The sequence below is a fragment of the Mobula birostris genome, chromosome 10 (assembly GCF_030028105.1).
Source record: "Mobula birostris isolate sMobBir1 chromosome 10, sMobBir1.hap1, whole genome shotgun sequence".
Classification (NCBI taxonomy): domain Eukaryota; kingdom Metazoa; phylum Chordata; class Chondrichthyes; order Myliobatiformes; family Myliobatidae; genus Mobula; species Mobula birostris.
In genome coordinates, this window is record NC_092379.1 from 108,625,822 (window position 1) to 108,640,794 (window position 14,973).

The 14,973-nt window shown below is 42.1% G+C and overlaps 1 protein-coding gene across 4 annotated transcripts in view; it reads right to left on the minus strand.

Annotated features, from left to right (window-relative positions):
• Nucleotides 1–14,973, minus strand: part of LOC140204240 (synaptotagmin-like protein 2) — a 115,165-nt gene that overhangs the window by 13,470 nt on the left and 86,722 nt on the right. For all 4 annotated transcript variants that reach the window (XM_072270786.1, XM_072270783.1, XM_072270784.1 and 1 more), the window contains exons 12-15: nt 12,796–12,905; nt 10,151–10,252; nt 5,020–5,189; nt 2,665–2,767 (exon numbers count right to left, since the gene is read on the minus strand). In XM_072270786.1, coding sequence (XP_072126887.1) covers nt 2,665–2,767; nt 5,020–5,189; nt 10,151–10,252; nt 12,796–12,905 — 485 coding nt within the window. The remainder of the gene's footprint in view (nt 1–2,664; nt 2,768–5,019; nt 5,190–10,150; nt 10,253–12,795; nt 12,906–14,973) is intronic.

Here is a 14,973-nt window from a genome sequence, read left to right on the forward strand (position 1 = left end):
CTTTCACCTGACTAGATTTTCCACCTCACTTGTCACCCATGGTTCCTTCACCCTACCATTCTTTATCTTCCTCACCGGGACAAATTTATCCCTTACATCCCGCAAAAGATCTCTAAACATCGACCACATGTCCATAGCACATTTCTCTGCAAAAACATCATCCCAATTCACATCTGCAAGTTCTAGCCTTATAGCCTCATAATTTGGCTTTCCCCAATTAAAAATTTTCCTGTCCTCTCTGATTCTATCCTTTTCCATGATAATTATAAAGGCCAGGGAGCGGTGGTCACTGTCCCCCAGATGCTCACCCACTGAGAGATCTGTGACCTGACCCGGTTCATTACCTAGTACTAGATCTAGTATGGCATTCCCCCTGGTCGGCCTGTCCACATACTGTGACAGGAATCCATCCTGGACACACTTAACAAATTCTGCCCCATCTAAAGCCTTGGAACTAATTAGGTGCCAATCAATATTAGGGAAGTTAAAGTCACCCATGATAACAACCCTGTTATTTTTGCACCTTTTCAAAATCTGCCTCCCAATCTGCTCCTCTGTATCTCTGCTGCTACCAGGGGGCCTATAGAATACCCCCAGTAGAGTAACTGCTCCCTTCCTGTTCCTGACTTCCACCCATATTGACTCAAAAGAGGATCCTGCTACATTACCCACCCTTTCTGTAGCTGTAATAGTATCCCTGACCAGTAATGCCACCCCTCCTCCCCTTTTTCCACCCTCTCTATCCCTTTTAAAGCACTGAAATCCAGGAATATTGAGAATGCATTCCTGCCCTGGTGCCACCAAGTCTCTGTAATGGCCACTACATCATAATTCCATGTATGTATCCAAGCTCTCAGTTCATCACCTTTGTTCCTGATGCTTCTTGCATTGAGGTACACACACTTCAGCCCTTCTACCTTACTGTCTTTACACCGTTTATTCTGCTCTTTCCTCAAAGCCTCTCTGTATGTTAGATCTGGCTTTACTCCATGCACTTCTTTCACTGCTCTATCGCTCTGGGTCCCATCCCCCTCGCAAATTAGTTTAAACCCTCCTGAACCATGCTAGCAAACCTACCTGCAAAAATATTGCTCCCCCTCGAGTTCAGGTGCAACCCATCCAATCTGTACAGGTCCCACCTTCCCCAGAAGAGATCCCAATGATCTAAAAATCTAAAACCCCGCTCCCTGCACCAACTCCTCAGCCACGCATTCAGCTGCCATCTCCTCCAATTCTTACCATCTCTGTCACGTAGCACTGGCAGCAATCCTGAGAACGTCACCCTTGAGGTCCTGTTCTTCAGCCTTCTGCCTAGTTCCCGAAACTCACACTTCAGGACCTCATCCCTCTTCCTGCCTATGTCGTTGGTCCCAACATGTATCACGACTTCTGGTTGCTTTTCCTCTCGTACCAGGATGTCGTGTACCCGGTCAGAGACATCCCAGACCCTGGCACCCAGGAGGCAACAAACCATGTGGGTGTCCTTCTCACGTCCACAAAATCTCCCGTCTGCTCCCCTGACTACAGAGTCTGCAATGACGACAGCTCTCCTCTTCTCCGTCCCACCCTTCTGCACCACAGGGTCAGACTCAATGCCGGAGGCCCTGCCACCGTGGCTTACACCTGATCAGTCGTCCCCGCCAACAGTATCCAGGACAGTAAACTTATTATTCAGGTGAATGTCTACAGGGGTGCTCTGCACTACCTGTCTGCTCACCTTCGCTTTCCCCCCTCTGACTGTCACCTAACGACCTGCTTCCGACAGCCTAGGTGTGACTACCTCCCTGTAGCTCTCATCTATGTCTGCCTCATTCTCCCTTATGAGTCGAAGGTCATCCAGCTGCTGCTCCAGATTCCTTACATGGTCTTCCAGATCGCCCAGCCGTATGCACTTCTGGCAGATGTGACTCTGCGGGAGAGGGGAGTTCCCCCAAGGCTGCCACTTCTCACATGAGAGGCACATCACCGTCTCAGGAGACATTGTAAAAACTAACTGTGAGCTAGCTTGTCCTCCGCCTCTTCGAGTCAAAGCCTCAAAGCTCTATTCCTTCACTGGCCCACTCACGCTCTGGCTGCTTTGCTTGAGCTACCCCTCTATTTATCTATTTGAGCTTTTCAAAATGTTTGGTCTCCTGACCTCGACTGCCCAATCAGCTGCTTTCTGCTGAGTCTGAGCTATTCAAATCTTGATTGTCTAATCAACAGCTTTCTGCTGATCTATTCAAATCTTGATTGACTTGATTGCACAGACCAACTGCCAAAACTGCCAGAATCTCTCGAGTCAAAGCCTCAAAGCTCCACTCCTTCACTGGCCCACTCACGCTCTGGCCACTTTCTGAGTTAAATTACAATTTCATCTAATCTGAAGGAAATATCACTATACTATTGGTGGAATAGGAATGACCACACCAATGGCATATGAAGAATTTGAGATCAAGAATTAACATCTATTGGCAGGAGGGCAAATTAAATTAAATATGTTAAATGTAATTGGTAAATCTTATCAGAATGCGGATAACCTCCTCTAAAACCCAACTATCTCATCCAACAAACTCTGATGAAGGGTTTCAGCCCAAAATGTTGACTCTTTGTTCCTCCTCTCTGTAGATGCTGCCTGACTAGCTGAGTTCCTCCAGCATTTTGAGTGCTCAGGTGCCATCATACCTTCAGTATTTCATTGTAGATTGGATTAGTGTTTCTCTTCTTGACAGAGGTTTTCCTCTTGCCCATGCGTGCCTTATCTGGAAGCAAGTAGGTCTTTACATACCTGTAATGAGTCAAAACAACACTTCTCAACTCTGCAATTTACAATAAAGTACAGCATTTTTAAATGTTTTGAATGATATCAATTATTTCACATCTGCTTCTTTCACTACCCCAGCAGTCTGTTCTAGGCACCTACCTCTCTGTGTAAAAATAAACTTACCCTGTACATCTTCTTTAATATTTCCATGCTCACATTAAATGCATTTTTCACTGTTTCATATTAGGTAATCACAGTGAAATGAAACATATCCAGTCTACATGTGGCCTCAATGTGTGTCCTCCTTAAGGGATATATGCACGTATGCATATATTTAAACACACTCACACACACACACACACACACACACACACGAGCAAGAGATAGCATTAAGTTTCAGAAGTTACTTAGGCAAAGTTTTTAATGAATTTTAAAACGAATCATGGATTCCCTATCACATGATTTACACTACTTTCCAAAACTATTACTTTACATAAATAATAAGCATTTAGATGATTTTTTAAAACTATGAGCCCACGTGTTAAATATGAGTAACTGTAGCTTCGGAAAGTGCCAGGCTTGTTATGAGTGTCTCGTTGAGAGAGGAAGGGAAATGGTGCAACTAAACTTCCAAAGGAGCCCAGGATTTTTGTTGAAGTAATGCAGGATGGTTCCCTTGTCCATCATATAGTAAAGGACTCATGTGAATTGTGTCAGTGAGGGAGGAACAGTAAGCATAAAAGTATAAAGCAATAAATATGGCCCAATCACAAACAAGAGAAAGTCTGCAGATGCTGGAAAGCCAAGCAACACACACAAAATGCTGGAGGAACGCAGCAGGCCAGGCAGCATCTAGGAAGAGTACAGTCGACATTTCAGGCCTCTGACTCCATATCTTTTAATCCGGTCCTCATGAAGGATCTCGGCCTGAAACGTCGACTGCACTCTTTTCCATAGATGCTGCTTGGCATGCTGAGTTCCTCCAGCATTGTGTGTGTGTTGAAATAAATGTGGTAGAGGTTTGTGTTAAAATCTAAAACTGAGAAGGGGAGTTCAGCCACTCCAGTACAGATTGTTTTTCTCTCCATAAGACTATAACACACAGGAGCAGAATTAGGCCATTCAGCCCATCAAGTCTGCTCCACCATTCCATCATGACTGATCCTGGATCCCATTCAACCCCATACACCTGCCTTCTCGCCATATCTTTTGATGCCCTGACCAATCAGGAAGCTATCTACTTCCGCCTTAAATACATCCATGGACTTGGCCTCCACCACAGTCTGTGGCAGACCATTGCACAGATTTACTGTTCTCTAGTAAAACATTTCCTCCCTGCCTCTATTCTAAAGGATCAACCCTCAGTTTTGAGGCTATGCACTCTAGTTCTGAATACCTCCACCATAGGAAACATCCTCTCTACATCCACCCTATCTAGTCCTTTCAGCATTTGGTAGATTTCAATTAGATCCCCCCAAAACTGCCAAATGCTCCTCATATATTCACCTCTTCATTCCTGGAATCATCTTTGTGAACCTCCTCTGGACTCTCTCGAATGACAACATATCCTTTCTTAGATATGGGGCTTAAAACTGTTGACAATACTCTAAGTGCAGCCTGATTTGTGTCTTATAAAGGCTCAGCATTATCTCCTTGCTTTTATATTCTATTCCCCTTGAAATAAATGCCAACATTGCATTTGCCTTCTTTACCACTGACTCAACCTGCAAATTAACCTTCCGGGGTTCTTGCACGAAGACTCCTAAGTCCCTCTACACCTCTGATGTTTGAACCTTCTCCCCATTTAGGTAATAGTCTGCACTATTGTTCCTTTTACTAAAGTGCATTATCATACATTTCCCAACACTGTATTCCATCCGTCACTTTTTGCCCATTCTTCCAATTTGTCTTAAGTCCTGTTGCGATTGTATTGCTTCCTCAGCACTACCTACCCCTCCACCTATTTACATATCATCTGCAAACTTTGCCACAAAGCTATCGATTCCATTATCTAAATCACTGGCAAACAATGTGAAAAGTAGCGGTCTCAATATTGACCCCTGAGGAACACCACGAGTTACCGGCAGCCAACCAGAAAAGGTCTTTTTTATTCCCCCTCGCTGATTCCTGCCTGTCAACCATTCCGTATCCATGTCAGTATCTTTCCTGTAATGTCATGGGTGTGATTAATGCCATAATGTCAGGGGAGTTTTTAAAACAGTGACATGAGAGGAAGAGGAACAGAGGGAAAGCATTGAAAAACAAAGTCTACTTACGCATCAGTTCGTCCCTTCTTCTCATCCACCACTGCCAGGTCCTTACATTGACCCACATAGATTTGGAACTCCTTGTTCTTCTCATTATAATCCAAGGCAAACTGAACTGACCCCTGGGCATCAATACTTCCAAAGTCAGCACTGTAAACACTCATGATGCTTCCACTCACCTGAAAGTGGCATTAAATATATTGTTATTTCTAGAAGTACATCATATCAGTATTCAGACTAGATTTATTTGTAAAGGTTACAAGAAATAGCTGATACAATGAATTGGTACAAAGAGATCTATTCTTAGATCTACAAAACTGTTAAACTCCTCAAATGATCAACCACAGGAAGCAACTGCAAGCTTAAATAAATGTTTATCTGGAAACATAAATATTCTTTGGTAACTAACAGAATACTTAGTAAATAATCAAGCTTTGCTTTATCAACAGTATAAAAAAAGGTTCTTCTAATTTTTGAAATCAGTACAAAACACTCAGGATATAAGTTGCAGTTTCTGTATCTTCACATGCCAAGTTAAGAAAACAAGCACATGATGATGCAGCCAGAAATAACTGAGAACCTGAGGGCAGGGGCGCCCTGCAGAAAGCTGTACAGTACTACTCGATACAGCACACACACACACAACTACTCAGAAACCCCAAAGAACCCGAAGGATACATTGAAATGACACTGACATAATGCAGCTCATTGCCCACAATTGAGACCTCAGATTTGACAATGCGGCAGCCAGCACCCTTCTCCCAACACCAAGTGTGCGAGGTTGGCCAAAGCCCCGTTGTGACTACAGCCTGAGGTGGGGGCAAAACCTAGCGCTTAGGGAAGTTTCTCTCTCCATGGATGCTGCTTGACCGTCTCGAGTTTCCAGGACTCTGTTTTGTTTCAGGTTTACAGCACCTGCAGCTTTTCAACTGGCATATTACAATGCAACCCAGTTCTATTGTATTAATAGTTATTCATCCATCTATTTATTTATTGAGATACAGCATGAAGAAGGCCCTTGCAGCCCTTCGAGCTGTGCTGCCCAGCAATCCCCGATTTAACCCTAGCCTAATGGCATCAGTGTGGAGTGGCAGCCAAATACAGGGTTTGGGAATTGGCAGGGGTGATGGCAGATCATAACCTGCAAGCAGAATCAGTAAGGAGACCAGAACATTCAAGAGTGGGCAGGGAATGGGATTTAGGTAAATCTCTCTACTTCCTCACGGGGATCCCAGTTTGCCACTGCAGGCTTAAGACCATCCTTCCCTGGTAATGCCCCACGATGGGTGCCTGCATCAGGATGTGGTTACCCTAGAGAGCGTGCAGAAAGTATTGACAAGAATGTTGCCTGGATAGCAGGACAGGCTGAGTTTTCTTTCCCTGAAGTGAGGGAGAGCGAGGGGTGACATGCCAGAGCTGTATAAATTATGAGAGGCAGAGATGGGGTAGATAGCCAGTGTCTGTTTCCCATGGTGCAGATGTCTAAAATTAGAGGGCACTGGTTTAAGGTAAGATAGAGGTGGTTCTGAGTACTAAATTGTTCAAGCAAACAGTAGCTGAAGGAGCTGCTAGGTGAGGTGGAGGTGTCAGCAACAGTAAAAAAAATTAAACTACAAGACCATAAGACATAGGAGCAGAATTAGGCCATTTAGCCCATCAATTCTGCTCTGTCATTCAATCATAGCTGAACATTTTTTTCCCATTCTCAGCCCCACTCCCTGGCCTTCTCCCGTAACCTTTGATGCCATGTCCAATTAAGAACCTATCAAGCTCTGCCTTAAATGCACCCAATGTCCTGGCCTCCACAGCTGCCTGAGGTAACAAATCCACAAATTTACCACCCATGGGCTAAAGAAATTTCTCCGCATCTCTGTCTTAAATGAACGTCCCTCCACCCTTAGGCTGTGCCCTCTTGTCCTAGACTCTCCCAACATGGGAAACTCCTTTCCACATTTGCTCTCTCTAAGCCTTTCAATATTCAGATGGTTTCATTGAGATCCCCTTCATCCTTTTAATTTCCAGCAAGTACAGACCCAGAGTTATCAAACATTCCTTCTATGATAATCCTTTAATTCCCAGAATCATCTTTGTGAACCTCCCCTGAACCCTCTTCAGTGCCAGCACATCTTTTCTTAGATGAGGAGCCCAAAACTGTTCACAATGCTTCCAAAGTCAGCACTGTAAACACTCATGATGCTTCCACTTACCTGAAAATGGCATTAAATATATTGTTATTTCTAGAAGTGCATCATATCAGTATTCATTTGCATCATATCAGTGGAGTGACAATTGCAACTTTCCAGTCCTCTGGCACCATGCCAAAGTCCAATGATTTTTGAAAGATCATTACTAATGCCTCCACAATCTCTACCACTACCTCTTTCAGAACCCTAGGGCGTAGCTCATCTGGTCTGGGTGACTTATGCACCCTTAGGTCTTTCAGACTTTTGAGCAGTTTTCTCCCCTGTAATGGTAACTGCACTCACTTCTCTTCCCACACCCTTCGACATCTGGCACACTGCTGGTATCTTTCACAGTGAAGACTGATGCTAAATACTCATTTAGTTCCTTGCCTCCCGTTATTATTTCTCCAGCCTCATTTTCTAGTGGTCCTGCATCGACTTTCATCTCCCTTTTTATCTTTTTTAGATATTTGAAAAAGCTGTTGCTACCCACTTTGATATTGTTTACTAACTTGTTTTCATATTTTATTGTTCCCTCCTAACGTTTCTTTTAGTTGCTCTCTGTAGGTTTTTAGAAGCATCCCAATCCTCTATTTTCCTGCTAATTTTTGGTTTGTCGTATGCCTTCTCTTTTGTTTTTACATTATCTTTGACTTCCCTTGTCAGCCATGGTTGTATTATTTTGCTATTTGAGTATTTCTTTGTTTTTGGAATATATCCATCCTGCACTTTCCTCATTTTTCCCAGAAACTCATTCCCCCCCCAAAAAAACTTGACAGGACAGGGAAGGATATGTAATTATAAACATGAAGAAGTCTGTAGATGCTGGAAATCCAAAGAAACACACAGAAAATGCTGGAGGAACTCAGCAGGGCAGGCAGCATCTATGAAAATTAATAAACAGTCGGCGTTTTGAGCTAAGACCGTTCTTCAGTACTGAAAGGAAAAGGAGAAGATGCCAGCATAAGAAGGTAAGGGTAGGGAAGGAGGCTAGCTGGAAGGTGACAGGTGAAAGCTGGTGGGTGGGAAAGGTAAAGGGCTGGAGAGGAAGGAATCTGACAGGAGAGAAGAGTGGACTATAGAAGAAAGGGAAGGAGGAGGGGACCAGGGGAAATTGATAGGCAGGTAAGAAGAGGTAAAAGGCCAGAATGGGGAACAGAGGAAGAGGGGTAGGGGAGGGATTTTTTTTCTGATATTGATATTCATGCCATCATGTTGGTGGCTACCCAGATGGAATACAAGGTGTTGCTCCTCCACCCTGAGGGTGGCCTCATCTTGGCACAACAGGAGATCATGGACCAAGATGTCAGAATGGGACTGAGGGTCGGAATTTTTATACACAGGGTTCACGGTCAGCGTAAACATAATGGACAAGAAGTCTACTTCTGTGCCCTACAACTCCGTGACTCCACGGTTGAAGTTCCTGCGGAATGACACCATGGTAGAGCAGCACGGTAGATGAGTGGTTAGCCAGCCGTAAGACCAGAGTTCAATTCCCACCACAGTCTACGTGGGTTTCCTCAGAGTGCTCCAGTTTGCTCCCACTTCCCAAAAAAACATATGGACACGGGTTCGTGAGTTGTGGGCTTGCTATGTGTGGCAGCACTGGTGGGCTGCTAAGCATAATCCTCACGGATTCAGTTTGAAGTAACACATTTCAATGTACATGTACAAATGAAGCTAATCTTTCTTTCTTTTTCTTTCTTATATGGGAAATTTGATCATCCCACGTAGGTTCAGTGCAGAACCTACATCACTGGTCTAGAATTTCACCTGGAAATGGGCACAAACAAAACTTAATCCAGGTTAAGCTAACTGTTGTAACAGTGTTGTGTGAGTTAATTTCAAGGCAATAATTCTTTCGTATACGTGTAACATACAGAAGCTGAAGAAACAAACAAAGTCTGTCTATTTCTGTGGAGCTGGGGGTGGATACTAAAAATAATCTTGTGTAGGTGTGATAGTCTGAAGATTTAAAACCTTTGCATTAAGATGTGATCAAAATCTCCCCCAGCTTACCTCCTACGCCAACAACCTACAGGAGTATTTGTCAGGTCCTTCACCAGAGTCCATCAGTCTCAGGCCTTTAGAAAAGTGGGATAGCAGGGAGAGATGGGCGAATGCACTCAACAAGGGTCATTGCTGCACAGCTGGACATCCAGCAAACTGTCTATCAACACAAGCTATTTACACAAACATGCCAGGCATCACTAGCCAACTTAATATTGGCTGCTTCAGTACATACATTACTTTGCAGGTATGATCAGCTCATGATTAGAACTACAGGAAAGCGCATACTGCAATATTAAAATTATACACCGAGGAGTCACAGAAAAATAGCAAACAAATGATGACTTGCAGAATCCCTCCACCATGGTCACCATTTGAACATCACCCACAAGAGGCTCTGGGCACACACTTCATTACATCAGCTGCACCATAAGGGCGATTGTCCAGCTCTTGTTCTTCATGGGGCAACTGATTATCAAAAGAACAACAACTTTTCCTTTGTAAACGGTTCTTTTTCCTTTCAACTGCACCCTCAGGTTGGAACTTGCAGTCTGCTCTGTTTTATCCGGAGGAGACCTACCGTGAAAATCCCATTCAGTGGCGAGGCAGGTAACCAAGCAGTATGGCGCAAATTTCTCTGCATGTAATTAACTGTTCTTCGGCTTGTGGTAACAACTAAACTTCAAAGTCGAAGGAATACTGGCATTCAGGTGTATTCCACCACCAAAATACGTAGTAAACAATATACAGTATGAGCAGCCAACAAAGCAAACCAGAACTCCTGAGGATAAGGGCTGTATTGCAAGATTAGACACCCAGACTAAAGAAAAAGTTTCTGACCTTTTGTGGTTCAAGAGCGCATATACAGTCTACGTTAGAATAATTGTGTGCAGATTTCAATAAACAGGGTTAGAACACGTCAAGATTTTGTATGGATAAATTCCTACCGAAGAAACCGATGCCATATCTGAAGAATGGCTGGCATCGCTGGGTGTCTTCCTGTGCCATCCAATGTTGAAGCTGATCTCGGAGGCCGAATCAGATTCACTCTGACAAAACAAGACAGACCGACAGACCAGTTGAATAAAGGAGCTCAATATTCTTTCAAATAGAAATCATAGCGAATCTGCAAGATCCTTTGTCACAAGCACAATTTCACACACTGATTATTTATTTCCATCTGCAAACCAAGTTATTTACTGTTGGGGTAAAATGTAAGCAAATGAGACTAGCTTAGATGGGAACTATGGTCCACATGAACCTAACTCGATTAGTAAGGGTGTCAATGGTTACGGGGAGAAGGCAGTAGAACAGGTTTGATACAGATGAATCAGCCATGATCAAATGGTGGAGCAGACTTGATGGACTGAATGGCCTAAGTCTTGTTCCTGTGTCTTACGGAGTAACTGCTTATTTATACTTATTTAATTTAAAGATAGAGTTTGGAACAGGCCTTTCTGGCCCAATGAGCTACCCTGCCCAGCAACCCTCTGATTTAACCCTCGTCTAATCACAGAACAATTTGCAATGTCCAATTAACCTACTAAGCAGTACATGCACTCACAGGAAGGCTGATCAATCTCATTACAGATGGCAATGGAATTGAACTCCGAACCCTGATGCCCCTGGCTATGATAGCATCACGCTAAACACTACTCTATGGCAGAGTTGGTTATCTAGATTAGTCTATGATAGTAGCCAACATGTTAGTAGAAACCTGTTCAATTACCAGTTAACTATTTGCCAGCCAGCTGAGTAGATAAATGGACATCTTTTTTATTGTCTCATAAACAATTAGCGCTGTCTGGAAGTTGGACATGGAGCAGAGCTACCCAGCAATGGAAATAACATTTAAATATTAGATTTTAAATAGCTGAAGATAAAAAGCATTTTTTTGGGTGACAGTGTTTGGAAAGTCAGAAGTGGCGATTGCACACAGTAAATATTAACAAACAACGTTAATTAAATTTAGCTGATTTATGGGGGGGATCTGAGGGGGGGGGAGCTTCTTCATGCAGAAGGTGGGGCAAGTGTGGAGTGCGCTGCCAATGCCATTGATAGATGCGGGATCAATTCTAATATTTAAGAAAAGTTTGGGTAGGTACATGGATTAGAGAGGTATGGAAGGCCAGGGTACAGATAGGCTAGGTAGATGGACTAGATCAGGTTGGCATGGACTAGATGGGCCAAAAGGCCTGTTTCTGTGTGGTCAATGTCTATGACTCTAAATGTTGTCGCACAAGCGTTAGGTGACATGGAATAGGGTAAAAATATATTTTTCAGGATAGTATGTGTTTAATATTCAAACCTTATGATAATAATCAAATGGTTATCCAGCCCATCACCAGCAAGGCAAACTGTAGCACATGCTCACTGCATCTCAAAGCTCCGGGAGAATCAGGTGAAGTCATGATGGACTTCAATAACATTCGTCTGGTGTCAATGAATAAGTGTGAGAAATTAAGAGAACTAGTATCGCAAGATGAAGTCATCTAAAATTCTCAAATAATGATGTAATTTTTCATGTTGGTCACAACGACTTCATTGTTCAAAGTAGTTGCCCCATGCTTAGAAGCACAAGTTTGTCGTCAAGAAATGGAATAAATTGTGAATAGAATTCAGACTTGAACAGTTGTTTCAAGAGCGATATGCTCAGTCACCTCACACCGAACAGTTGTGAATTTGTAAGAATTTACATGATTTGAAGTTCTGTATTAAAAATCCGACTTTCCTTAAGTAGGCAATGCTTTATAGTAGTTGAAGAGAAACAATTGTAACACAGGGATTGGGGTAGGCAGGTTAATTTTGAATTGGTGATGTTAATTCCCTCAACTTTTACTGCTCAGGATTTTCTGGAGGTCTTAATTCCATCCATTCATTTATGGCACCAGCAATTCCCTCAAGATTCAAGACTATTTATCGTCATTCTTCTGTACACAAGTGTAAAGGAGAACGAAATGATTGTTACTCTGGATCTGATGTAGCATTTAAAAAAACACAATAAGTATAAAAAACACAATAAAAAAAGCAAAAAACACACAAGAAATATAAATATAAGAGCAATTCTATAAAACACAAAGTATAAGTAATCGTTTGAGTATGCTCTTTTCATACATAAAATTAGCTGATATACATCGGCTGATTGTATTTTACATAAATTGGCGCTAGGTGCAAGAATATCTATACATAAGGTGACTCTGACAGGGAATGATAAATTTACAAGGTAACTCTTAGCAAGAGGAACTCTTGTAGGTAACAGCAGGACATACGAAAACACAGTTAGACAGTGACCGTGTCACTGGAGATTTGAAGTGTGAAGTGTAAGTGTAAAGTAGAAATGCATGGAGGGATGAAGGGTGCTGAGGGGCTGTGGAGAGGAGTGGCTGATGAGTATATAGGGATAGTGGAGTGGGTTTAATGGGTGCAGTTGCTGACTTGGGGGAGTAACAGCTTTTGAGTTTAGTGGTTCTGACACGATGGTGCTTTCCTCTTCCCCAATGGGAGTTGGGCAAACAGTCGATTAGCAGGATGGGTGGGATCCTTCATGATGTTATTTCAATGTATACCACCTATTCACAATTATATTTCATACCTCAGGCATCAGCATGGGAACAGACTTGCTCAGCTCCTTCACCCTGGCATGCTCCAGGACTGGAGTCTTTATTACAGGTGGCTTGTCATCAGTTGGTAATTGAATATTACCTGGGGAATAAAGAAAGCTGGCGTTAATATACAAAAACCCTTTCAGGCATCAAGCAAGGACGTTCAGCACAATGAACTGTGCACATGACTTTACTGTATATCTTTACATATTAGCTTGTACGTAACCCTTAACACTAACCACATCAAAGAACCAGTTTAGAGGCCAAGACATCTGAATGAGAATTTTTATTACTGACTTATATGACTTGAAATTCATTGTTTTGCAGCAACAGTAGAAGGCAAAGACTTGGAATTACTATGAATTACAAAAAATAATAAATAGTGCAGAAAAAAAGGAATAACAAGTTAATGTTCATGGGTCTGCGAACCATTTGGGGGCCTGATTGGCAGAAAGGAAGAAGCTGTTCCTGGATCTTCAGGCTCTTGTGTCTTCTCCCCAAAGGTGGTAACAAGTAGGCACGTCTCAGATGGTGTGGGTCCTCAGCAATGGCTATATCTTTCTTGAGACACTAGCCTTTGAAGATGCCTTTGACGGTAAGGAGAGTTGTGCCCATGATGGAGGTGGCTGAGTCTCATCCATGAATGATCAATATTTCTTTTAAAATATCACAGTGTTGGCATTAAAAGAAAAAGAAGATAATAGAGTTGACTGTCTGAAATCATGTATAAAGGAGTAGAAAAGCTCAACTATGCAGTTCAAGCCATTGTTTCTGTCACTACTTACAGTGATGTTAAGTGCTTCTTTCTCTTAAGGCCTAGTAACTCCGCCTAACTCAATGATCCATAACTATTGCCAGATTCTGTGGTTCTCTTTAGCCAATTGCCCAGAGAAGCATTACTGACAAAGGAAGTAATTTAAACATTTAAAAAGCATATTTTAATTAATGAAAACCATAACTTACTTTAACAACGCCACTGTAATATCTGTATCAAATCCTAACTCTGGAATCTAGCAAAAGGGATTATTTATTATAGTATTAAAGTCAATCTGAATTCCTGAAGCTAACGCACTTTGTATAAACTTCACATTACTTCATAATGTTTAGCATCAATTGATGGACACTAATTCTCCCCTGATTCTCCATCCACTTCCTACACCAACAGAAATTTACTACGGCAAATTTAACCTCCAGCACATCTTTAGGATATGGGAGGATATTAGCGCACATGGAGAATATCACAAGGAAAAGGTGCAACTTCCACTAAATGTGGAGTAAAATAATCCGTCAGAAAACGAAGCATTTAATGACAAAGTTTCAACACAGCAGGATACCAGAAGTGTATACACTATACAAAGTGTACTCCAGAAAGCAGGGGATATAGACCAGTCCACCACAGGCAAAGGCCTCCCCACTGTTGAGTACATTTACATGGAGTGCTGCCACAGGAAAGCAACATCCTTCATCAAAGACCCCCACCACCCAGACCATGCCCTCTTCTCACGACTATCTTTGAGCAGGAGATACAGAAGCCCTAAGTCCTATACTGTCAGTTTCAGGAACAGTTCAGGATCCTGAACTGAAGTGGATAACTTCAGGCGCTCTGACTGAACTGATTCTACGATCTACAAACTCACCTCCAAGGACTCCTTACAACTCAGTTCTCAGTATTATTATTATTTTCACAGTCTGTCTTATTTTTGCATATTGCACATTGGAAGTTGTCAGTCTTTGCCTTTGTCTTGGATATATAAGCTTTCTTATGTATTTATATTTATTGTGTTTTTATTATTATTGTGCTCTTTATCCTCTGTCAGGTTTTTTTTTGTGCTGCTTCGGATCCAGAGTAACAATTATTTTGTTCTCATTTACACTTGTATACAGGAAATGGCATTAAATAATCTTAAGTGCTATGTATAGTTTCTCATAAATTTTAATTACATTTCTCATTTTCCTTGTAAACGCCTGCAAGAAAATGGATCCCAAGGTAGTTTATGGTAACGTCACTAATATATATATATATATATATATATATATATACACACTTTGATAATAAGTTTATTTTGAACCTTAATAGGTTACTACCTGAAATTGTTTTCAAAGACCTATCATACAGTTAAATTGAGCTCATTAAGGGTGCAATTCTCACAAGAAAACATATTACGGGA